The sequence below is a fragment of the Lindgomyces ingoldianus genome (genome assembly GCF_010093535.1).
Source record: "Lindgomyces ingoldianus strain ATCC 200398 unplaced genomic scaffold BDR25scaffold_1, whole genome shotgun sequence".
Lineage (NCBI taxonomy): Eukaryota > Fungi > Ascomycota > Dothideomycetes > Pleosporales > Lindgomycetaceae > Lindgomyces > Lindgomyces ingoldianus.
Window position 1 is genome coordinate 965,184 of NW_022985162.1, and position 23,681 is coordinate 988,864.

At 49.6% G+C, this 23,681-nt stretch overlaps 11 protein-coding genes across 11 annotated transcripts; 8 read left to right on the plus strand and 3 right to left on the minus strand.

The window, feature by feature from the left end:
- Nucleotides 1-326: 326 nt before the first annotated feature.
- Nucleotides 327-1,459, plus strand: BDR25DRAFT_274985 (alpha/beta-hydrolase; the record flags this gene model as incomplete). Its single annotated transcript, XM_033687457.1, has 3 exons — nt 327-464; nt 518-589; nt 641-1,459. Exons 2-3 carry the CDS (start codon nt 560-562, stop codon nt 1,457-1,459), a joined length of 849 nt encoding a protein of 282 aa, XP_033554509.1. The 5' UTR covers nt 327-464; nt 518-559.
- An 831-nt stretch (nt 1,460-2,290) lies between these two features.
- On the minus strand, nt 2,291-2,842 carry BDR25DRAFT_347997 (uncharacterized protein; the record flags this gene model as incomplete). Its single annotated transcript, XM_033694348.1, has 4 exons — nt 2,291-2,437; nt 2,475-2,579; nt 2,613-2,662; nt 2,725-2,842. 4 exons carry the CDS (start codon nt 2,840-2,842, stop codon nt 2,291-2,293), a joined length of 420 nt encoding a protein of 139 aa, XP_033554510.1.
- A 2,260-nt stretch (nt 2,843-5,102) lies between these two features.
- BDR25DRAFT_308558 (uncharacterized protein) lies at nt 5,103-5,954 on the plus strand (the record flags this gene model as incomplete). Its single annotated transcript, XM_033691018.1, has 5 exons — nt 5,103-5,246; nt 5,340-5,408; nt 5,527-5,784; nt 5,840-5,909; nt 5,950-5,954. 5 exons carry the CDS (start codon nt 5,103-5,105, stop codon nt 5,952-5,954), a joined length of 546 nt encoding a protein of 181 aa, XP_033554511.1.
- A 1,103-nt stretch (nt 5,955-7,057) lies between these two features.
- Nucleotides 7,058-7,803, plus strand: BDR25DRAFT_364559 (uncharacterized protein; the record flags this gene model as incomplete). Its single annotated transcript, XM_033696852.1, has 2 exons — nt 7,058-7,187; nt 7,307-7,803. The coding sequence occupies 2 exons, from the start codon at nt 7,058-7,060 to the stop codon at nt 7,696-7,698; spliced, it is 522 nt and encodes a 173-aa protein (XP_033554512.1). The 3' UTR covers nt 7,699-7,803.
- A 376-nt stretch (nt 7,804-8,179) lies between these two features.
- BDR25DRAFT_299521 (glutathione S-transferase) lies at nt 8,180-9,427 on the plus strand. Its single transcript, XM_033689171.1, has one exon. The coding sequence runs from the start codon at nt 8,412-8,414 to the stop codon at nt 9,087-9,089; it is 678 nt and encodes a 225-aa protein (XP_033554513.1). The 5' UTR covers nt 8,180-8,411; the 3' UTR covers nt 9,090-9,427.
- On the minus strand, nt 9,363-10,574 carry BDR25DRAFT_347999 (uncharacterized protein; the record flags this gene model as incomplete). Its single annotated transcript, XM_033694349.1, has 9 exons — nt 9,363-9,570; nt 9,617-9,676; nt 9,768-9,824; nt 9,941-9,991; nt 10,023-10,061; nt 10,131-10,231; nt 10,285-10,430; nt 10,461-10,477; nt 10,522-10,574. 9 exons carry the CDS (start codon nt 10,572-10,574, stop codon nt 9,363-9,365), a joined length of 732 nt encoding a protein of 243 aa, XP_033554514.1.
- Nucleotides 10,575-10,795: 221 nt separating this feature from the next.
- Nucleotides 10,796-11,866, plus strand: BDR25DRAFT_299522 (uncharacterized protein). The gene is made up of 2 exons (XM_033689172.1): nt 10,796-11,103; nt 11,166-11,866. Exons 1-2 carry the CDS (start codon nt 10,804-10,806, stop codon nt 11,652-11,654), a joined length of 789 nt encoding a protein of 262 aa, XP_033554515.1. The 5' UTR covers nt 10,796-10,803; the 3' UTR covers nt 11,655-11,866.
- A 129-nt stretch (nt 11,867-11,995) lies between these two features.
- On the plus strand, nt 11,996-14,314 carry BDR25DRAFT_2937 (FAD-binding domain-containing protein). The gene is made up of 3 exons (XM_033688740.1): nt 11,996-12,680; nt 12,728-13,124; nt 13,174-14,314. Exons 1-3 carry the CDS (start codon nt 12,337-12,339, stop codon nt 14,284-14,286), a joined length of 1,854 nt encoding a protein of 617 aa, XP_033554516.1. The 5' UTR covers nt 11,996-12,336; the 3' UTR covers nt 14,287-14,314.
- Nucleotides 14,315-14,673: 359 nt separating this feature from the next.
- BDR25DRAFT_364571 (uncharacterized protein) lies at nt 14,674-16,134 on the plus strand (the record flags this gene model as incomplete). Its single annotated transcript, XM_033696853.1, has 2 exons — nt 14,674-15,723; nt 15,768-16,134. Exons 1-2 carry the CDS (start codon nt 14,681-14,683, stop codon nt 16,132-16,134), a joined length of 1,410 nt encoding a protein of 469 aa, XP_033554517.1. The 5' UTR covers nt 14,674-14,680.
- Nucleotides 16,135-17,328: 1,194 nt separating this feature from the next.
- On the plus strand, nt 17,329-19,207 carry BDR25DRAFT_207354 (pantothenate transporter liz1; the record flags this gene model as incomplete). Its single annotated transcript, XM_033684526.1, has 3 exons — nt 17,329-17,537; nt 17,728-18,364; nt 18,545-19,207. The coding sequence occupies 3 exons, from the start codon at nt 17,329-17,331 to the stop codon at nt 19,205-19,207; spliced, it is 1,509 nt and encodes a 502-aa protein (XP_033554518.1).
- Nucleotides 19,208-19,459: 252 nt separating this feature from the next.
- On the minus strand, nt 19,460-22,516 carry BDR25DRAFT_249825 (cora-domain-containing protein). Its single transcript, XM_033686035.1, has 4 exons — nt 20,557-22,516; nt 19,994-20,508; nt 19,781-19,935; nt 19,460-19,723 (listed from the first exon to the last, which is right to left on the minus strand). The coding sequence occupies exons 1-4, from the start codon at nt 22,405-22,407 to the stop codon at nt 19,605-19,607; spliced, it is 2,640 nt and encodes an 879-aa protein (XP_033554519.1). The 5' UTR covers nt 22,408-22,516; the 3' UTR covers nt 19,460-19,604.
- Nucleotides 22,517-23,681: the final 1,165 nt, after the last annotated feature.

Below are 23,681 nucleotides of genomic sequence, written 5' to 3' on the forward strand. Positions count from 1 at the left end.
TTTGACGCAGCACTCAATGGCGGTGCCGAGTGGGACTCGAGGGCTGCGAGAGGGCCTAACGTGCTGGGCAGCCAACGAGAGCACACTACGCTAAACCTCTTATGGCTGAGCGCGAGTAGGGCTGCATTCTGTTCGGAGATTCCGTCACCGAGTTGAGCGCGAAAAGACAGCGAGACAAGAGACGGGACATCCTACTCTAGAAGCGGGTCAATCTGCTCCCCGATGTCTACTATATATGAAGAAACATGGTTGCGCCGTCTAAAAACTGTACTATCAATTGCAAGCGCTTTGAGTCCTCCTTGTTCCCTGCTGTCGTACTTGCACATATTCTCTGGTTGCAGTCGGAGCTTTACACTCAATTACACACTGCCGCCTATCGGTTGAACACGGCCATTGCGCATCTTTTGGTTGGCGCACTTTTTTTCCTCGTCTTCGCGGACTGCCTTACTTTGCGAAGCCTACCGGTCAGCTAATATACCTCTACTAACTAGTTGTTTCGGGCTGACACACCGCAAAGTGGAGCACTGTTTGTAACGTGATACAAGCATCCCAAGCTGCAATGGATCCATCATGCGAAGAGTGCATTAAGGTAGGCCCCAATTAAATCTAGCTTATAAATTTCACTCCTTACATTCCGTAGGGCACTATCCACAGAGGCCAACCACTAGGCAAGGAAGAAATGGTTCATGGTCTAAACACCTACGTCATCGGCAACCGCACCAACCCGCGAGGCATCGTAGTAATCTACTCAGACATCTTCGGCTTGCCGCTTCCCAACAACAAACTCATCGCCGACGCGTATGCCAAGAGCGGCGAATGGCTGGTCTATCTCCCAGACTTCTTTAAAGGTGATCCTGTGCCGCTCAAGATTGCAGACCTTTTGATTCCAACCGATGCGACTAAGCAATCGGCACTAGCAAAGTATACGGGCATGCTTGCTAAGGCTCCTTCATTTATCATGTGGATGACGAGGCACAAAGAGGCACCTACCAACAAGATCTGTATGGATTTCTTGCAGGCGTTAAGACGCGCAACTCCTAGGAGCCAGAAGATTGGAATGGTCGGATTCTGCTGGGGTGGAAAGTATGCGATTCGGGCCGGGCTGGAGAACAACATGATTGAAATTGATGGCAAAAAGATGCCACTTGTGGACGCAGCAGTGGCCTTGCATCCAAGTAATTTGTGCTTTCCGGATGACGTCGAGGCTTTAGTGGTACCTGTTACCTTTGGTTGGGGACTGGAGGATACAGGGGTGAAAATTGAGCAGAAGGGCAAGGTAGAGGAGATTCATTCGAAAGCGAAGAAAAATGGGAGAAAGTTACCCGAGATTGAGCACAAGGTTTATAAGCCCGGGCGGCATGGTTTTGCTGTGAGAGGCAACCCGGACGATCCACTGGAGAGGGCCTGCCTGGAGGACTCGATGACGCAGGGTTTAGACTGGCTTGCAAAGTGGCTTTGAGAGATATTCGAGGTATTTTGGAGTTTCCGGGAGATTTAGATAGACGGTAGTGTTAGAAGTAGTATGAGCTAGGCGATTTATCGCTCTACTCTTCTGTGTGGATCTATTGCTTTGTATGTTAACGAATTGCAAATAAGTACATCATGCTGTTCCACGAATGCACAATAGAACTCTGGATGGCCTTAGATGATGATAGTCAACGCGTGGGCTGGTATTATTTATTCTTTTGTAGTAGACTCTTGTGAATAGAAGGCTTCCAAGTATGCGCGGAGAGTGTACGCAAGAGGTATTTACACATGAATAGTATACCTGAGAAGAGGGTGTATAAGAAAAGCATGTATTTAAACTTGGAGCAGTGTCGACATACCGTTGTTGGGCACATCCGAGCATGTGTCCAAGTGGGGCTTTCATCGTTCGTTAGAGGTCACACCCTGGATATCAATAGAGGCGTTCGGAGTCGGAACAAGTCGTGAGTTAGACGGCTTTCCTCTCGAAGTTTTTTGGTCAATGTGTTAGTGACCAGTGTTCGAGATGGGTGGTTGGCTCAAGTGCGATTGATCAACTGCAGGTGTCCGGGTGCCGGCAGATAGTGCCCGATGCTCCAATGCAAGCCTAATCTGATAGGGTCAATACCTTATAGGGTCATTTTGTCCAACCGTTAGTTACGGGGTGTTTTGGGGGCTGTATAGTATAGTTACGGAGCAGTCGAGTGTTTCTAACTAACTGTACGGAGGAGATGACGTAGGTTTACGGTTCGCATACAGTAACTGACGCATTATGAAGTGTTTGAGCTAAATCTGGAGACTATACCTGATTAAGAAGCCGTGATAGCTAATATCCCAACTGCTCCGCGCCGAATATGAAGCCAGAACACCATATATTATCCCAGTTAGTCTCAAAGGCGATTCTGACAGGATAGTGGCCATTGTTTGGGTGTTCCTTAGTCTGAGTATCTCGCATATGCTTTGAAGGAGTTGCCTCACGCGAGGACAGTGTCCCACAATAATATATAAACCATGTAGCTCCTCAGGTCTTTAGTCTTCAATACATGACTTCTCTCATAACTCGTGCCCCTGGAGAGGCTACGGAGTGAAGGCAAATGTGTTGAAATTGAACCTTGCTTTTTGTCTCGTCAAACTTATATTTTATTGACTATGCCTTTCCTGTTCAATTCATGATTATCTAAATTCAAAGGCCAATTCCCTTAGTTGGCGTGATGAAGTTTTAGGTACACCCCTCTACCTCTTCCGACGGAGATTATCTACCTAGCACAGCTCTCTCCCTAGCATGCTTGACTCCCTGAGCCGGCGGCTGCATGGCCTCCCAAATTTGATTGGGCTCCCCTTCACCCTTACTGGTAAATCTCTTCGAGTTAGGGACCATCGTTTGGTGTGTTTGAACTTTTTTTCTTGAATATGTTAGTAAAGGTTGACAGATAGAAACACACAGAGATGTGCATGCTTATTTCTCTTGTTGAAATTATTTTAGCTGAATTAGATAAGACTGTGGAGTGGAAGTGTTGGGAATTGGTGGGCAATGCTGACTTAAGCTCAGTAACCGCAGGAAAACATTTCAAGATAGGCGTTAACGAGAACCTCCAAGTGCATCTCTGACTTCGATATCGCTGGTGACCCTATCTTTTGTACTAGCACCATCTGGAGCATTAACCCATTCTGGGCTGCCCGATGGGATTCATGCATTAGGAGTGAAGTGAGGCCGTTGCCGTACTGGGGCCAGTGGTCCTTCAGTCACGCAGCAGGCTAGTCTAGAACCGACTATCTAATATTTACTGTATCTGATGGTCTATAAAGCGCATGTGGCATTTTTAATGACTGTGCACTTCGGTGGAAAAGCCTAAACTCTAGGATTGTGATCTATTCGAAAGACACCCCCCAGCGTAAGTGACGAACACTTGATTGATTCGTTACCAAGTGGCCTTCGGAGACAATTAGGCGCATCGATTGATAGACAAGCTACGGATTATCTATCTCAGCGGCTTTGAAGGTGTAGAGTTAACGCTTTTAGGCTTTTGTATACGATTATGTCGTAGCTCTGTGCTTAACTCGATACCGGTGTTGTTTTTAATAAGCCAAAATACAACTCCCAAAATATTAGCAAATGCTAATATCTATTTTCCAGCAACGACAGTAGCTCAGCCGAACAGCCTCCACTACCCCAAGCGTTGCACGGTTAATATCTCGCCATCGAGCTATATTAAGATGACAGTGCATGCGTTGGGTGTTTCGATGACCGTGGACCATCCAGCATCCGTGAAAGACGGTGAGCAAGCAAGTTCCGCTGAGGATACTTTGTTCTTTTAAGTCGATGATTTTCTGGCGAAACTTCATTTTGGCTTTATATTTGTCAAATTCCGAGACCGTATGCCATTGAGGAGCTCCTGAAATCGCCAATCCCAGATGACGGGAATGCCGGCATACCCTTCAAGCCTCTACAGCTAGAATGGAAGACGCCGAGGGTCCGTTCCATCCTCATTCTATCTGGTAATTATTCCCCTCTCTTAATTTATTGTTAGCTTGATTGTCTTGTATCGCAGGGTTAGAGCTGACGGATGGTGGAGAGCATGGAGTAGTCAATTAGGTAATGAGAGACAACCTAGGTATATTGAGGTGTGGTGTAAGGTCTCTGGGGCCCGAGAGAGCTCAGAGGTAAATATATAGTAGCTAAAAGAGCCCTAGTCTTAAATAGGAAAAGGGTGAGAGGTGAGGGACCCAGATTCACCCTGCGCTAGCCTCTAGGTCACGTGAACCAGTATCACGGGCGACATCTTGTCGGCTGCTCGGTTCCAACTGACCAATATGTCGATTCCAAATAGCGATTTACCTATTCCAACAATTTTTTGAACTTTAAGCTTTCCTTCTCTACCCTGCGTTCTGTCAGTTGACCATTATTTCAAAGATATCTTCCCTAATCTATTAAGGTAACGGCTCTAGACTTAGGACTATCAGTATCTGCGATTCTGCGCACTTTTCGGATCTCCCAGTCCCTATATGCACGCTTGTCAGTTCTCTTTAGTAGGAAGCTGCCATATGTGGCAGCATCGACCATCTTCACCGCAGGCCTTCTCTTCAGTTCCTTTGCATATTACTGGAACTTCCTGATCCCTGGTAGAAATTTCTGCGGTCTTAGAGTTTCTAGTCTGGTAGTTGTGGGTAATAAACCATTATTCATATGTTTAGCACATTGAAAGCCACGGGCTAACACTTGTTTTGTCCCAGGTTCGGTGCTTCTGACTGACATTGTCGGTGTCGAGCAGAGAGGCTACTACTAATCATTCAACCCAGCCAAATTATGGGGCCGAGTCTGCGTAATCTAATATCACTGACAAAGCCTTCGCCGATTCAACTCCCTTGTGATGTTCTTTCCTTAATTCTGTTCATCTCAACCACGAGGCCGGAGGATCCGCAGCATCAGGGGGTGTCTAAATCTTCGCATCCAACATCTTGTTTGCGAGGGTTTGACTGACCTGGACTAGGGTGGCTCGTAAGTCCGTGCTCTATTCTATATCCGGCTACGGTGAATGCTAACATAGACAACGAAGACAGCAACGCTCCTCTGACCCTTCGCTGTTTTTGGATCTGGAGGGAATGTCTTTCCCTTGACCCATCCTCTCATTGTTGGAAGCATGATCCGCTTCCCCACATCCAGTGCCGTTTTCCTCCGCGTCGAACAGCTAGCTACGAAGCCGGTCCTGCTGCTCCTTGTTTTCCAGTTTCCGATTGCGACTCTGATATTCACGGGGTTCCTGTTCTCGGTGATCAATCATGTGGTGAGATATTTCTCTAGTTATTTTTTCTTGCACCATTTCTAGAACTAAAATGTTTCCTGTGAGATCATTTACAACACAGCCCTCTTCTTCTAGGCCGTGAGACTTGACACGGCCCAGCAAAGTGGTGCTAGAATGGTCATACCGTCCATTGCATTCACGGCTGTAAGCGCAATGTCTGCCTCCATCATCGCGTGGGCAAACAACCGAGACCCCCCTGTTCGCGAGCCAGCTCCTAGTCTGCGGGGGGACAGTCGGACTTGCCATAGCAGCGGTGTTACAGGACCATGATTTCCCGGATGCGGCATACAACTTCGTGCTTGTTGGGCCCTCGGTGGGCGTGGGTATAGTGGCGCCAAGTACGGCCCTGGCACTACGCGGTCTTACAAATTCGGAAAACCACGACGTGATCAATGGCTACCTCGTCATGGCTCGGTCGTTGGGCGCCTTCATGGCTACTCCGATAAGTACAACGACTGTACAAAATGTCTTCTCTTCGGCACTAACACCTTTAATTGATCAGCACGAGGATGTGGCCGAGGTGAGTCTTGAACCCTTTTTATATTAAAACGCCTGATCTCTTCCTTTTAACACAGCGGGTGAAGGCGGTCTGTGAAAACTTGGCCTTGTTGAGGACACTAGAGGATGTGACATTGCAGACACTGAGTAAGTTCATACAGTCGAACCCTTCATATATAGCCTTCAGGCTAACCGCCGACCTCTGGTCAATAAAGTCTCTTAAGCCTGTTCGCAGGGCTTTGTCTGGCTATTCGGAATATGTCTTGCATCTTCACTGTGACTGGCCGTAATACCGTAGGGTAACTTGTAAAATATCGTATCTTCTCCCAAACACTTCCCTACTTCATTTTTACTATATAGTAGGGTTCTATCGCCTTCCAGCAAATAAGCCAGTCTAAACCACCCAATTAAGCAGGTTCAAAACTAGGTGGCGACGCCAAGCCACCTCCTTGCTAATCGCTCCTTTAATATAACTAGCCTCCAGTTTTCCTCACACATGCATCTTTCAGACAAGCTCATCGCGCCTTGCTAATAAACCACCACGGCTCGAAAACGTCCCGCCGCGTCGGGATTTGGTGATCTGATAAGCTATCTAGTTCTTTATATCAATCGTGTCTCGCCTGTAGCGTGCGTCCAGGGGCTTCGCCCAGGTGCGAATAGCACTGTTAACACGATATATGGTGGGTAACATCTCTATTGATGTACAGGATTGATTTAATTTAGTTGATGATGTAGATGCTAGGGAGGGCACCTCTATTGAAGAATTCTGAGGCCTAGTGCGACAGACCCGCTCGGACTGAATAAGCATGTACTGTGCCAAGGGAAGCATATTTCACCGGGAAGTGGCCAAATGGATATCTATCCAACAATAGATAGCTAGGACAGCTTAGCTGTACCAATTGGTGTACGTAGTGCAATATAAAGTGATACATATTGAGTCGGTTCTCGACCATCGTTCACCACATGACAGTCAAAATACACCATCTCCACTCTTGGGCTCTCTAGCTGTGTAATTATCTTATCACGCAATCCTTCCATTTGGAATACAAGATCACTTGGGAAATCATCATCCCGCTGTCTGTCGTATAGGAAACATTCAGTCGTCGAGTGGACCCGACCAAACCACCACTACGCGCACAACTAATTTTCTGTCGTAACACCCAATTTGCATCGCTGAAAGGAGAAGGGTGAAGACACTAATCCGTATATCCCAGGCACTCAAAAGCTACCTCCACCCGGTCTTCGTGCTTGGCTGCCCGCGGTCTGGAACGACACTAACCAGCGAATTTATCGCTATGGTACCCAAATTATTGAATGTCGGCGAGCTATCTGCCCTGTATTTCGCCCACGGCGTGGCAGAGAGAGAGTATGCGCGGGTGCTCTCGACGTGCAAGGCCGCCTACCTCGGAGACCTCCGCGCCCAGAGTTTGTACTGCGCGTGGGATCTGGGCTATATTGTACAATGGCCGGCCCGACTGGCACAGACCGCGCTCTCGCCTGTGGGCCAAGATGAACGACTATCTCCGCCAGCTGTCACTGTACAGGACCATCTTCTCTTATGACGCACTGCGCCGGGACCCGTGGCTGTCGCGTCAGAACTGGAGACACGGTTGCGGGGCAAGGCGCGACCGGCCCGTTTGAGCGCTCCGTCTTCGCGATCGGCCATGCTGCATCGTTGGCATTGTTATCTAAGGTTGCTTTCCGGCGCGCCGACGGCAGCACTGAGATGCAGCCCATCGCTTCTTATGACGGCGCGACATGGGGCACAGGCGATGAAGCCGCCCAGTGGGATATTGTGACCCCGGCGGTTGAAAGCATCGCTCGCATAACCAAGATACAAATACCTTGGGTGCATCCATTGCAAAGTTCAGCGCCTCAACGGACTAGTTATTTTGGGGAGTTGTTATTGCTACTTAGCATATCTCCTTTACCGTAGACGATCATTTGTTACCAAATTAGAAAGCCTGCTATCCTTTCGAAAAAGGTTTAAGGATCCCTGAGTCTTTATCTACACTTCTACTCACGACCTTCAGAAGTTGCCTCAATTACTAGGCAGTTTGTAGCACAGTACCATGCGACGATTTCTGCATCTTACATCGAAACACATCGTCAGCCTAAGAGAGTATTGCATTCCTGGGTTTGATGACAGGCGTCCATGTCACTTCGGACATATGAGAGGCCGAGAGACCGACTGCGGGCCATTGTGCTCTTTGTTTTACTAATGCAACATGAATGCCAGTGCCAAGTTATTCCACTAAAACTTTCTCGTTCCAATAAGAGTAAAGATCTCGTTCCGACAAGAGGATAATTTGCTAGTTTCGGCAAAACAGTGAATGCAGGTACCCGGAACAGAGGCTATCGGAAGAAAGCATCCAAAGTTCGTGCAGATTCGTCCGTGAAGATGAAGCTGAGTAAGTAAGGTTAAATGCATCCCTTCCTTCGGGAAACATTCACTATGCACGCTGAATAATTCGAGGTCCACGGAAGGATGCTGATCCGGTCCGGTCAACGTCGCTGGTGTAGTATAAGACAACACCATAGTTTCTTTCCCATTATATCCCTAAACAAAGTCCAAAGTCCAAACACCAAAATCGTAACTCACGAAACTCTCGAAACTGTCGAAATTCTCCATTGAAGAGCCCAAAAACCATGTCCTCGCAACTTAAGCCAATCAAATTGTGGGGCAAAGGCGGACCCAATCCACCGAAAATTGCCATCCTCTTAGAAGAGCTTGAGCTTCCATATGAGGTCGAAGACATCTCGTTTCCCGATCTCAAGAAGCCCGAGTTCCTCGCTATTAATCCCAACGGCCGGATGCCAGCTATCTACGACCCCAACACCGACCTCACATTATGGGAATCTGGTGCGATTATCGAATACCTGATCGAGAAGTATGACACGAAGCACAAATTGAGCTTTGCCCCCGGGACGCCAGAGTCGTACCATGCGAAGCAGTGGCTCTTCTTCCAGACAACAGGCCAAGGCCCGTACTATGGACAGGCAGTGTGGTTCTCAAAGTTCCACCCAGAGAAGGTGCCAAGCGCTGTTGAACGCTACACGAAAGAGATTAATCGAGTTACTGGAGTGGTTGAAGGTCATCTTTCAGGGAGGAAGACGGACACTAGTACTGGTGGGCCATGGCTCGTGGGGGACAAATTTTCCTATGCCGACCTCGCGTGGATCCCATGGCAGGATCTTACAGCAAGGATGATGCCGAAGGAAGCGTTCAATGCGGATGATTTCCCAGCGGTGAAGGAGTGGATGGATAAGATGACCTCGCGGCCGGCAGTGAAGAAGGTCATGGATGAGGCACTTAAGGGGCATTAGGGGTGGGACTTTTCTCATAGTCGACAAAGCGAGTAGCGAAGTATTATTTTTCAAAATCGACGAGCTATAAACACCGTCCCTTTGGCGCCGCGACTGGATTCCTCTAGATGTGAGGTTGAAGTTCCTATGCTGCCTCGTAGAGTCTCAAAGTCCACGGTCGAAATCAATTCGCACTGTCGGCAATAGAAGCTTGAGTGCCAATTACTGCAAGTCGCTGCGTTCTAGATAGTATCAGTCCTTCTCGTAGGTTGCGAGTATGTGCTACACCCCGTTCTAGTTCACCTGTGTGTCGTCAGTGGTGTACAGCGCTCGAGCTACTCGGGAGTTGGAAAAGGCGCCCGGTATGTCTTCTTCGTATTTAGATGATAGACTCGTCTTGGTAGTTCGGCGACTTGGGTATGTGATTCGAGTGATCTCCAGGGACTTCCGTTCGGGGATGAGAAGATTTGGTGCCATGCCTGTGATGTGCTGAATGTCCTTACTGATCGTGCGATCGTGAAGCAGGTAGAGTGCAATCAAAGGAGCACGCGGAGATTGCAATGCTCTCTGCCGAATAGCACATGGCAACTTTGTCTCGATAGGCGCTACTGATCTCGTCGTAGACACAGGGTTTAGAATTCTAGAGGTAGTCTGTCTGATCCGTCATCTTGTGATAGGTCTTCCGGGGGGAGGAACCACTTAGGAGTTCGTCGGTCGTCTATGTTTCTTAAGGATGGCTGGGGCGGGGCATAAGGTCTTCGATCCAGGATTCATTCGGTTCGAATGTAGTTCTTTTAAAGGTGACGGACATAGAAGAAATGCCAAAGGCGTACTACCTCTTTTAGGAATGATGCTGAATATTCTGTCGAGACCCTTTCAAATACAAAAGACCTGTGTCTTGTCGCAAGATGCCTTGGGCCTCGCTGATGTTGTCCCACATCCGAAATTTCCGACTCCATCCCTTTCAAAAAGAGAATAATCCAGCCCGCGCCGCTGAACGAACGAGCTAACCACCACAAGACTACTATACAAAGAGATCTTACCTAGTAGACACACAATTACACCCAAGCATGGAGCATGATGATCACATTGGAGAAGAATGTATGGGAGGGAAGACACTTCGCGGCCCAGCGGTCGGAGCGAACCCTTGGCCGCGAGATGGACTACACGACACACAATTCTCGGAGCTTTCCTAACGGGAAAGTTAAGAATCGACATTTAAGCGATGGATATGAAACTTTCTGGGCATCGCGGATATAGTGGATGATGTGATGTGTCGAGTCGCCGTATGGCTTAGGAGTAGAATCAGCTGCATGGGATTTTGAGTAACTTCCTTACGGTAGGTGTTGTTCAGCCCGCCTCCTTAACAGAGCCTCGCCCAGCCCCGTTTACCAACTATGCCGCTGTTCCTGAGGGCCAACCCGCCCGTGCACGACCCGTCCGCGGTGCGCACGAAGTTGATTTCCAGCGAGAACCTAGTTGAAGAGCTCCCACTGCCAGCACCATCAACACACTAAAGTAGCACCTCGTCTAAGTCAAGAACAACGCCAGCAACACATATGTGGCTGCACTCTATCTGCGCCATGTTATCCATCCGCTGTTTGTGTCATTCCACTATCTGTCCCCAACGCAATGCCCCTAGGCGACCAATGTCACTCTCATTAGCGCTTACTTCGGTTCCTTAAATACCATGAGATCCCCGCTGCAAAGAAAATCCAAAGCACCCTGCCACACGATGGAAAACTCAAAGCGCAAGACTCCAGTGGAGGTTCTCCACCTTTCCATGCCACGAACCGGTTCGGTGTCCATGATGGCGGCCTACAATGCCTTAGGTCTTTCAACGTACCATGGTTTCGACTTCATTGCGAGACCGTCGGACCAGATCCTGTGGGAGAAAGCTATCGACGCGAAATTTTATGGCCGGGGCAGGCCCTTCGAAAAAGACGACTTTGATGCATTCCTCGGTGATTTCCAGGTGCTTAGCGACTTCCCCGTTCTTGGTTTCACGGAGGAGTTTATCAAAATGTATCCACATGTATGACCTATCTCAAATCCTATCTAGGAGCAGGTTCGACAAACGATCACTTACACCTGCAGGCAAAAGTTGTTCTCGTCGAGCGGGACCTAGAAAAATGGTACCACTCCTTCAGCTCTCAAGTAATCGCCGCTTCCTATACGTGGATGGTCTGGATCATGTTGAAGATACTGGATCCCTACTTCATGCGCGCTCGGCCCGCGACCTTGATGCTCAAGATGGAGTATGGGATGTTCAATTGCTCCGATCGGGCCGGATTTGAAAAGAATGCCAAGGAGACGTACCGGAAGCACTACGAACTAGTGAGGAGGTCGGTTCCAAAGGAGAGGATACTAGAGTATCAACTTGGAAGTGGTTGGAAGCCCTTGTGTGATTTCTTAGGAAAGCCCACTCCAGATGGGGAGTTTCCCTTCATGAATGAGTCAAAAGAATTCGCTATTTGGATGCACAAGACCCAGATTCGGGTCCTAAAGTCCGGATTAAAGACGATGCTGAAAACTCTTTGTATACCTGTGGGTGTTGGGATAGCCGCTTATGTAATGCTCAAGTAAAGCATTCTGGAAAAATTTCCGAGGCACCAAAGATCCACTTCCCGGTCGAACTCGCCTTCTAAGTCGAACCCCTACGTTGCTCAAGATCGTGGCCATAATTACCCCAATGCTTACGATGTGCGGATCCTTGCATGGGGTGTCGATCACACGCTTCGTAAATAGCTTCCCCACAGACAACCCCAATTATACTAGCGATGATCTTCGTAATTGCGTCCCATAAGTTGTATTTACTGTACGGGATCCTGATCCACGATATGTGCCGGGTCTCGAAGTGCGGCCAAGACCAAAATCAGGCTAATGCCGCTTGCTTACCTTGCCACTGCAGACATTCATGATCTACGAACATCCGATTTCTTCGTTCAGTTGCCTCATTCGTAGTACTCTATGCCCTCTGGGGCGAATTTTTCCTTATTTGTTTTCATCCATGCCATCCCCAGTCTGTGCTCCCCACTACCATCGTCTTAAGTTTACGAATTATTTGGACACTCATCTGAGCTTACGGTGGATTATTTCATATCTTATACTTAATCGTTCATTACCCCCCAATTAAATCATTCTCCCGGTCCCCATGACTCCACAACCCCACACTGTCACGGTATATCTACCGAGTAGAGGCTCCTGAATTGTCGGCATACGGCTACTTCCCATAGTTTCCAGCTCGACGGAATCTGGGGTCAGCAATATGAATCTTCACGTGCTTATATCAATTCTTATTTCGGCTCAGCTTGCGTCAACCGCGGACATTTCCAGTCTCCTTGCATCTTCGGCGCCAATATATCCAATTTCTTATGTCGATACGAGATCCCAGATTCTCCATCAACGACAGAATGGGACGGAACATTGCAGAGTTTTCCCAGGAGACCAGGAATGGCCAACTGATGCGGAATGGGCCAAGCTAAATCAAACCGTTGGGGGCGCATTGATCAAACCGGTTCCTCTCGCGGCGGTTTGCCATTCATCGTGGCCGCAGTATGATGCCGCTAAATGCCAGTACCTTCTCGAGAACTGGGGAAATCATGAATTGCGGTAAGACATTCAAACGACTGGGGTGGCCCCCACTAATCATAGCGCAGCGTTGCCGATCCATCAAGCATTCTCTACCCGTACTACCAGGGAGCGTCCTGCTTACCATCCCGAAATCCGTCCACTCCATGCACAATCGGAGGCTCTCCAGAATATGTCGTCAATGTCACTACTCCGGCGCAGATCAGTGCTGCCATTGCCTTTGCCAAGGAGAAGAATGTCCGCCTCATTGTCAAGAACACGGGACACGACATCAGCGGCAAGTCAACTGGGGCGGGCTCCCTCAGCATATGGACGCACAACATGAATCAGGTTGACTGGTTGCCGAACTATTCCACTGCATACTACACAGGCCCAGCCGTCAGAGTCGGAGCCGGTGTGGAATTGGGACAATATTATCAAACCGCAGAAGATCATGGTGTTACGCTCGTCGGGGGCGAATGCTCAGTAAGTTCACGACTTCCTATTGGAGCCTATTGCTGCTAACTTCATTCAGACCGTCGGAGTTGCTGGTGGGTATCTCGCAGGAGGTGGCCATTCGCCGAGCGGAGGTCTGTTTGGCATGGGTGCTGACAACGTTGTGGAGCTCACTGCGGTGCTTCCAAACGGAACCCACGTGAATATCACACCTACAACCGAGCCGGAGTTTTTCTGGGCCTTCCGAGGAGGCGGTGGTAGTACCTTTGGCGTTGTCACCTCCGTTACCGTAAAAGCTCATCCGAAGATTCCAGTTACCGTTTCTCAATGGGACTTCTCGACTGGCCCGAACGTCACAAACGCAACCTTTTGGGCCGCCTTCCGGGCCTATCTTGAGCATATTCCCGCCATTGCGGACAGTGGCTCACAGGCTTTCCCATCTTTTCAGCTGATCAAGGGCGACAGCCCAGGGTTCCGGTTCAACATGACCTCATTCTTCGCTCCAAACATGACTATCTCCCAATATGACGCATTGATGGCACCTTTTTTCAAGCGGCTCACTGCTCTCGGGCTTTCCGTACCTCAACATTCGACATTCCATGAGACCTACCTCACCGGCTGGGAGCGAGCTTTCCCCAAAATCAAAGCTCCATTTGATGAGCACAAGCCGAACACCGCGACGGGATCTCGGCTTTTCCCACGTAAGAATTTCGAAGACCAAACTCTTCTCAACAACACTTTCAACACCTTGAAGAACATTACGGATCTTGGATACGGCTTCTTCTTCTATTGTCAACGCAATCCGGCTCCGAAAGGCGTTGATAATGCCATCAACCCTGCTTACCGGGATTCGGCGGTGTTCCTCATGGTTGCCGGAACTTGGGAGACTGGTACTAGTGTTGCGATGATCAACACAATACGAAACGCAGTCAGCTACCAGATTGTGCCGATGCTGAAAGCGATTACCCCCGGCAGCGGCGCCTACATGAATGAGGCGGATATCAGAGAGCCGGACTGGCAGCAGAGTTTCTTTGGAGCAAATTATCCGAGGTTGTTGGCGTTGAAGAAGAAGCTGGATCCGGATAACGTGTTTTATGCGAAGGCGGCGGTGGGGAGCGAGGGCTGGTATATTAAGGATGATGGGGGTTTGCCGGAGGTTCAAAATGGGAGATTGTGTCAGACGGTGAGGTGAGCGGAGGCTATGCACCGCCAATAGTGATTTCATGTCTCGACAAGGCAAAATACCAGTCATTCTGCAGCACATCGAGATAGAGAAGAACCGTTTCCCTCGCCTAGCCTTCCACTCTCTCGCGCATAGTGTCGAAATCCCCGCTTGGGATTTTTGGTTCCGACTTCTGGTAGGCAGCTATCAGGCGAATCAGGCGCTCCAAAAACTAGCTTACCGTACCACATGCAAATAACATCCGCATCTAAATTTGAGGGGTAACATAGCTGATAAGTACCCCTATTTCTCAGGGGAACTTCTGGTTCCATTCCAATTCCTTTCCCATCGGCCTTTGCACCCTTTGAGGTTACTACATACTTGTGACTTTGGCCTCCTCCGCATTCTTCACTGCTCCACTACCATGAGTGCCGCTGTCATTTCCATTCAGCCCTCTCATCCAACTTACCTAGATGATGAGATTACCGCCCTCGCCCTCCAATTAGAGGAGATCAACTACCACGGGGAAACTCGGAAGGGAAAGTACCCTGCCGAAAGTCCCCCAGACCTTGCAGTAGCATATGTCGACTATCAGGCTGAGATTACAGCCCACCTGGCATTCCTTCGAGACGTGAAGCTTGCCCACAGTGTCGCACATGCTGTGGATGCTGACGCAGAAGCCATCGCCGAATTTGCTCAAGAGGAGAGCCGTGCCCAGGAAGATCGGCGCATCGCCGTCCAAATCAGTACCGATAATCCCGAACTTGAAGCCCCGCCACCAGACACAGAAGAAGGCCGAAACGAATTCATCGACGACGAGATCATCCGCCGCTTTGTCACACATTTTGCAAGCGAGGAAGCTCACTTCGACGAGGAAGAAAATGGGGCCGGGCCATCAGTCCCTTATGCTCAGCGCCAGGCAGACGCATTCGGGAGGCTCTCCCGAGAACAATTCGAATGTTGTTCTTGCAGGGACAGCTTCCGCTGGGCATCCATTACGCGCCTGAGCTGTGGAGACGACTACTGTAACCGGTGTTTAAAACGCATCATTCTACGAGCCGTCTCTGACAATGATCTTGCTTGTCTACCTCCACGATGCCATGGAAACCCCATCCCACCCGCACTCATTGAGGCACATTTGAGTGAAGAGGAATTAGACGACTTCCGCAATGCAGAAATTGAGAAAATGACAAGGGATAAGACATTCTGCAGTAATTCCGAATGTGGACGATTTATAGCATCAAGCCATATCCGGGCCGGTGAAGCGGTTTGTCCGCGTTGCAATGCGCTCACATGCACATTGTGCAAGAACCCGTTCCATGGAGGCGACTGCCCTGCTGATCCACAGCTTCAAGTTACTTTGGAACTTGGCGTTGAACAACACTGGCAAAGGTGCTTCTCCTGCCGGGCCCTTGTTGAGATCGATACGGGATGTAACCATATGAGGCGAGTTGAGGCCCTAGTCCTGTTCTCTCTATCGCATTTTCTGTCATACTGATCTAAAATTGAAGGTGCCGATGTGGTGCAGAATTCTGCTACCTCTGTGGCGTGGAATGGCACCGCTGCGAGTGTGCTTTCTGGACCGAAGTAAACCTCGTTCGCCGGGCGGAGGAGAGGGTGGACCGAGTTGCACCGCTAAATATTCTGCCTGCAGAACGTCAGCGCCGCATCCAAGAAATGCAAGATAATATGCATGCTAATCAAGGAGAGCATGAAGACTGCAATCACCATGGCCGGAAGAAGTTCCAACAGATCTACGGAGGAAGAGGTGGTAGCTTTCTCTGCGAAATCTGCTACACAAGGCATCGGAAGTTTATTCTCGAGTGCAAGCGTTGCCAGTTGCAGGTGTGTATGGATTGCCGACGTACTCGGATTTAAATTAGTCCTGTGAACCCCCCATGAGATCATTCAGTCGGTTATTCGTATTGTTCAGTCTTGACCCTGTTTTCTACCACTCTCATTCGGATTTTATGCTCAGTGGGAACATGTAGCCTAATCTATCTATACCGCATCAAACTCAACGAATCCATACTAGATTCTCCCACTTGTCTGCCAGACTTCTGGTCTGGTTTTTTATCAACACTATCTAACGTTAAATCTTCTCTGTTCACAATAAATAGAGCATTACAGACCTCCACCAGCACCGCTTTGTAGAAGGTGGAGTTAGGATGAACTTGTCGAATTCATGCGGCTAGGGACGCACATGGTAGAGTTTACAATGCCTTTACGACAATCGCATATTCACGAAGTTGCAGAAATCCGAGTTCCTAGGGACGGACCGTGTAACTCTAGAAATCGCTGCGGCGGGTTACACGACATGTAGAACAGCACAGGAAAGGGTGATATCAAGCCTTGGTGCCATGTACTTCTTCTACCGGTTCTCCTTGCAGCTAACACCCGTCCTCATGTGAGCTTTCTCAACCTTTGGGGCTCGACTCAATATCTAGTTAGACCCTGGGATAGGAAGAGGACCTATGTGGTGACTAGCGCATCTATTCAATGTGAGTTGTAAACCAGAAGAGCTAGGATGAATCAAAAGTCCTTCGCTTAGATTTGAAAATGGAAATTGATAGTTAGATAGAAAAAAAACAGATGAATTTTCGTCAAGCCAATCGAACGGGTAGTTCGCAACCCCGACCGACATCTCGCCCCGATCTCATATTCCCATCCTAGTTCAACATGCGTCATCCGCACTTCGCCCCGCAATATCTCGCACAAAAACTAACCCCAAATCAGCAGCTCTAAATGCACATGACACGGTTTCACAGGGTGAGACACACCAGTTCACTAAAACACAAGCCGGTTTTCACGTCCGAAGTGGATTTTGGAGGGATGTGGCTTGCAACATTGCGATTTGTGGAGGTAAGACAAGCCTTTCCGGCGCTATTGGCGTGGGCTTGGAAGTGCTTAAATATGCCGTCCCCTGTTTTACATCACGGATTTTTTCACAGTCGTTATCCATCCTCAGAGCGGGTTTTCTAGTGGCACCTCCAATGTTTCACAATGTACTTCTTTTCGAAAGCCAAATCCGAGCCAACAACGAATCTAGGTCTTTCACCACAAGAGGACGAAATGCGAAATGCAGTCGACGTGGAAAAAGAAGACTCGCCCGAAAGAGTTGAAGATAAGATTGAAAGTAGAGAAGGGGAAGGAGGAGAATTAAGACACTCGGATATTGACCCGGAACTTGATAGAAGAGTAAGAAGGAAATTGGATATGCGAGTTGTGCCGCTGGTAATGTCGCTTTACCTGCTTGCGTTTTTGGATCGTTCAAATATTGGGTATGCATGCACCAGGCTACACCGTTTCCCCACACACACTTCTATCCCTGCCGTTGCTGTCGCTATTTCCACGGACAATCCCTTTGCTCTGGCTCCTCTCGCTACGCTTTCAATGCCCACTATCGTATTCCTACCACCTCTACAGCTTTCCTTTCTCCCTCCCCCAGCTCCACTAATAACCCTTGCCCAGAAACGCCCGCATCGCCGGAATGGCCGACGACCTCTCCCTAACCAGCGACCGATACGACTGGCTCCTAACAATCTTCTACATCTCCTATATCCTGTTTGAGCCGCAAGTTATAATGTGGAAACTCGTGCCTCCCCACATCTGGGCCACCTTCTGCGTATTCGGCTGGGGCCTTGTGTCAACCGTACAGGCCGGGATCCATACTTGGGCGGCGGAGATGGCGCTCCGGTTCTTCATGGGTGTGACTGAAGCTGGGTATGGGCCGGGAATCCCTTACTTGCTCTCATTTTTCTACTTAAGGCATGAGGTCGGGTTGCGCGTGGGATTTTTCCTCTCAGCAGCCCCGCTGGCGAATACGTTTGCCGGAGCGCTTGCATTTGGGATTACGAGCGGAAGTCCTGGGATTGCGAAATGGAGGGTGCTTTTTTTGGTTGAAGGGTTACCGACGATTGTTATGGCGGCAGTGGCTTTTTTCTTTCTGCCGGATAGTCCGGAGAAAGCGAAGTTTTTGAATGAGGAGGAGAAGAAAGTGGCCAAGGCAAGGGGCGTGCACCAGGCGGGCAAGGGGACGAGGGTGGGAGGAGTGAAGTGGAAGGAGCTGGGGCAGGGGTTGTCAGATCCCAAAGGTTGGATTCTCGGGGTGAGTTTTTGACTTTTACTCTGTGTATATCCTTAAACCGTACTCGTATCCCTCCCTACCTTAATCTCCAGTGTCTGCGCTCCTGCGGCTGGAGATGTCGTTGAAATACATGAGCCGAGATGCGCCGGGATGGAATGGCTGATTTTAAACTTTACCGCGCCATTGCTAACAGAACCACAGCTAATGTACTTCTCCTGCAATGTCTCCTTCTCCTCCCTCCCAGTATTCCTCCCAACCATCCTCAAGGAAATGGGTTTCTCCGCTATAAACGCCCAAGGCCTAACCGCGCCTCCCTTCTTCCTCTCCTTCCTTATCACCATCCTAACCCCCTGGATCGCAGACCGCACCCAACAACGCGGCATCATGCTCATCATACTCACCCTTATCGGCGGGATCGGCTACGTGATCCTCGCAGCAGCGAAAACAGTGGCGGCCAGGTACTTTGGGGTGTTTATGTCGGCGGCGGGGATTTTTCCTGCGATTGCGAATATCCTCCCTTGGGTGCTGAATAATCAAGGTTCGGATACACGTCGTGGTGCAGGTATTGTGCTACTGAATCTTATTGGGCAGTGTGGGCCGTTGTTGGGGACAAGGCTTTATCCGTCGAGTGAGGGGCCGTTCTATGTAAAGGGGCAGGCAGTGTGTGCGGCGTTTATGTTCTTCACGACGGTTCTGGTCATCACGTTAAGAACGATATTGGTGTGGGAGAATAAGAAGTTGGATCGTGAGTATGGGACTTTGCAGGAGCAGAAGAGGGCTGCGAGGGAAGCAGAGTTGAGGAGAGAGGGGAGGGGTGAGCTGGCGGTTGAGAATTATGGGCCGTTGTTTAGGTATGTATTGTAGGTTGAATCTGGGCGAGGAAGGGTTAGGATTCAAGTTTGAAAGTAGGTAAGACTCATGACCTTTGGAATACGCCGGACTTCGGTGTGAGACCGAAACCTGTATCCTTTTACTGCTCTCCATGATTGTAGTCACATAGTTAGATGATCAAAGCACATCTTTTTAAACTGTTACATTTATATAAACTAGTTTACGCCGATTACAATAATACAGCAAAATCAATCCCTGCAATTTAAAGCGCAGTAAGCGATCTATGTATTCCGCGCAATGCACATGCATGTACCCCGAGACTCCTCCAGCCTAATTAAAAGATCTATCATCCAATGCATAAAACGCCACTCATGCACACCATAACAGAGATAGTTTTTCCTTTTGAAGCTTTCCGCTCAAATCCAAGTCCTTAAACGAGACCATAAACCCTCTTCGCGATGAAGAAGCATGACAATCCGAACAAGATCAAGCCACACGTGATTCCCCAGAACCAGTACAGATTCTCGATATCTTGTCCCGGAACCAAACCTACACAAGGTCAGTAATCACAATTCTGCCTAAGCCAGCTTTGGAGAGTGGACTCACAATTCATTCCCCATATACCGGTAACTACATTCATGGGTAGAACAATGGTTCCCAGAACTGTCAGCTTGCCGAGATTATCACCGGTTTTTTCCTGCCGCTCGTTCATGCGCATGTTGATCTGGGCGAGGTAATTGCTGTGCGCACGGGAGAGAAGACTGTCCACCGTTAGCTCCCCAAACCCTGAACTCCGATCTCGCTGATCCTCAAACCTACTTTTCGTAATGGCTTAAATTACCCGTCATAGTGACAATGTGATCCTGGATATCGCCTAGATATAACCCAATCTCACTTCGCGGTGCCACATCCCACTGCTCGTTACACCTTTTCGCGAACCCCTTAATCACGTCCGCTTTATTTCCAAGAAGGCGATACAAACTCATGACTTTCTTTCTGCACTCGCCAACCCGCCGAAGCATATTCCTACCCGGGTCTTGCACCTTCTCTCCGTTCTCAGAATCGACATATTGCTTTTCGTAATGCAAGTTACTGTTCGAAGCTGGTCTCGACTTCTCGTTTTCGTTGTCATTTTCAATGGAGTACAGGCGGAGGATAACTTCATCGATATCGTCAACTTCCTCCTCGATGCGCTGAATGAGCGGAGCGTAGGCATCTGTAATATCGTCGATGATGCCATAGGAGATCCAGTCGGGGGAAAGGATGAGGTAGTCTCGCAGCTGGCGGATTCTCCGGCGGACATTGGCAGGATGGGGAGTCATTGAGAAGTGGAACTGCTACAATCAGCATCGCGACACTAGATAGCAACCCGAAGCACTTACACTAATCACACCTTCTCGAAACACAACCACATACAGATTCACAGGGTCTAAATAATCCTCGCTAGTCTCATCTTGTTCAAAAGTTCGGTAATTGATGAAATAGTAATGCTTGAAAAGCTCAACTTTCTCGCGAGCTTCCTGCATTAGGATATCTTCGGCAGTCAAAGGATGGATACCGAACGCTTTCGTAATGACTTTCATCTCAGCTTCAGTAGGAGATAAGACATCTAGCCACCATGCTGGTCGCGGGCCGTATCGCTTCGACTTTTCTTCCGGTGACTGCCCGGGTCTAGGCGTGGGTGCGGGACCGGGAGTGTTAGGCCGCGTCTGCTCTCCAGAGGAATGTTGTCTAGTCTCTTCAACTTTGGAGGAAGCTCTCGTTCCCACTCGGGAATGTCCATTCGCGCTGGTCTGACTAGGTTGGATTGGGATTCCCCTAGTCAATTGCCCGATATCGTCATCCAGATCGCTCTCATCTGTGCTGTCTTCGATGACAGGTGGATCCGGGATGAAGAGATTTCGGAATGTTTGCCCCGGCTGTACTAGTTCACTAATCGTTTGGCTATGGATAGTATTGTCAAACTCTTCGTTGAAATAAGTAAAACGATAGGGCGCATCTTCCGTATCTCGGTGCCAGACATGCTTTTGCGGCCGCAATCGACCGCCGACCAGGAGTGGCTCGCTGACTTTCCGCATCCGCAACCCTTCCATTGTGCGCTGCTCTTTTTCCTCCTGAGACCAAGCTTCCAGTACATTGAGATCAGGCCAGCGGCGACGGCGTCGACGACCTCGTGGGTCTCCACTCTCAGGACGGTGCATATAGTCCTCTTGACCAATCTCTGACATGCCTTCGAGCGGAAGGCACACATCTTCTAGTGCTTGCAACTGTGTCATGCGCCGACGGAAACCCTCGGTCGCGCCTGTTGGAGATACGGATGTCGATTCGGTGTACTGCTGTTGTTCTGGCTCTTCATCGATGTCGATAAGCGCATCGCGCGACCTGTTAGACCTTGACGCTTCCGGAGAGTGCCCGCGTTCGAGCTCTGCTGTGAGCATGACATCGTCGAACCCGAGCTCTGGCCCAAGAACCGGACTTGCAGGTACAGACGGAGGGTTGTTTACATTGTATTCGTCGAGGTTGCTCTGCGAGTGGTGCTGCCCAAATGCAGGCCTCCTCTTATAGCTTGAGCTCGAGGACGGTCTCCTCTTTCCCTCAATTCTGCCCGAACTCGACGGAGCACTTGTCCCTCCATAGCCCCCGGCGGGTGTATCCCGCTGGGATGTTCCCATCAATGGTGTCCTGTCGTCTGCATCATCGCTCTCATGTTCGCTGTCTGTCGCGCGCTGCTGACGGGAGAGCTTCGACCGGCCGAAGACATTCTGGCTCAAAGCACGCTGCGGCGAACCTCGAACGAAGGGCTGGCTGATGCGCGGTGCGAAAATTCCCGTGGCTTGAACGCTCTGTCGACGTGTCTGGAGCGGTGCCTGGTCTCGGTGGTCTAAGAGGGCCTCGCTCTCAAGGCTCGTGTTGCTGTGATTCGCTTGTAGTCGGTAGAAGCTGGAGGTTGTCCTTGAATGAGGTTGACTGGTAACATCGACCAAGCCTGCCCTTGGCTCACTTGTCAGATCCCCAGCTTCCATGGCCTCTGACGTGGCTGCGAACGACTGTCGCCGATTGCGCCGCTTCCTGCCCCCTCGATGCTTTCGCTTCTTCGCTGGAGACGAAGACGAAGCTTCAGGATGGTTCTCCGATGTCGCGAGTGAATTCGAGGACCCAGCTTCGGCGTGCGATGACTTGCCTAGCCTCGAGGACGACTCCCCGCCAGGTCTTCGTGCGGAATTGGAGACCATTGGGAGGGCTGAGCTAGACGAGATGGGTTCGATGGGGGAGGTATATGTTCGGATGAGAATCCCGACGCTGTGCGGGAAGATACTTTGTATGCTAGGGGGGAGTAGAAAGCTTGGTTGAGTGTGAATATGCGGAGAAAGCCCTCGAGCTACCTGCGCGTTTTCTCATGACGTGAAAGCGGGCCAGTGCGTCGCCCGCATGCAGTTTAGCGTCTGAATGGTGATGGGACCCAACCTTGGCTCTACAGATTCAATGTGTCAACAATATTTCCCTAAGCACAATATGACATAAAATAGCATCTTATCGAACCTGTGAAGAGACTCTCTACGCATGTGGAGGAACCTTTTATTACTCCGTTGTTGCCTCCGGTTGCGCTTGGAAAGGCTGGAGAAGTGCTCACATGCCGGATTGCCTCTTTCGGAGTCGCCCAAGGGACAGGGCCCAGAATTCACCAATCAATGCTTTTTCTTGGGGCCCTCCACCATCGGCCCGTCTCACCTAACTCATGCCCACCAAATATGGGCAACTTTTTTTGAAGTCGAGACTCAGATATCGCGCTGATCCTTTGATAAGGGAATATCCCGAATCTGACAGCCGCACGTCAGAATCACGACGAATATTGCCGCATAGCCGTCGCTCTGTCGAGTCGCCCAAATGTACCTCAATGCGGCATGAGCCATACCAATAACACATCGCAGTCACGATTTCTATCAAGAAGTTCAGCATTGGCGGACTCTTGACAGGATCATGGGCGGCTTCTAGATGTGCATTCACCACCCGAAAGTTTTCCCCGCATCCCCGCTCGAACTTCAAACAAACTAGCACGACCCACAAAACATCGCCAGGGGAGGGAACCACTGCGCAGGTTGCTAGCTTTGAGCTAATAAGCTGAAGTCTCCATTTCACGCCCTCTTCCAATCCGTGACCAACGTGTCGCATATCTCTTTCAAGGCTATGTGCATGCGCTCAACGCAAGCATCTACTATATTCTGCAGAATGTATCCTATGGCTTTGGAATTGCTCCTGCTCTTCAAACTTGTCTTCCTTCTCTTTACCGCAAACGCCACCTTCACCCTTCAAAATCTTCTAAGGGTGGTCACAAAACATCACCCTCTCCTGATATTCCCCACATGTCAGCCAGTAAATGGCTCTCGGGCTAGAGCTAAGAGCACTGCTGGGTCATGTGCAACACGAATCTTCAAGGCTGTCGTGGCAGGATATAAATATATAGTTACCCCTGTGTTCTAATCGCCTTGCGCAATGATGAATCATGTGT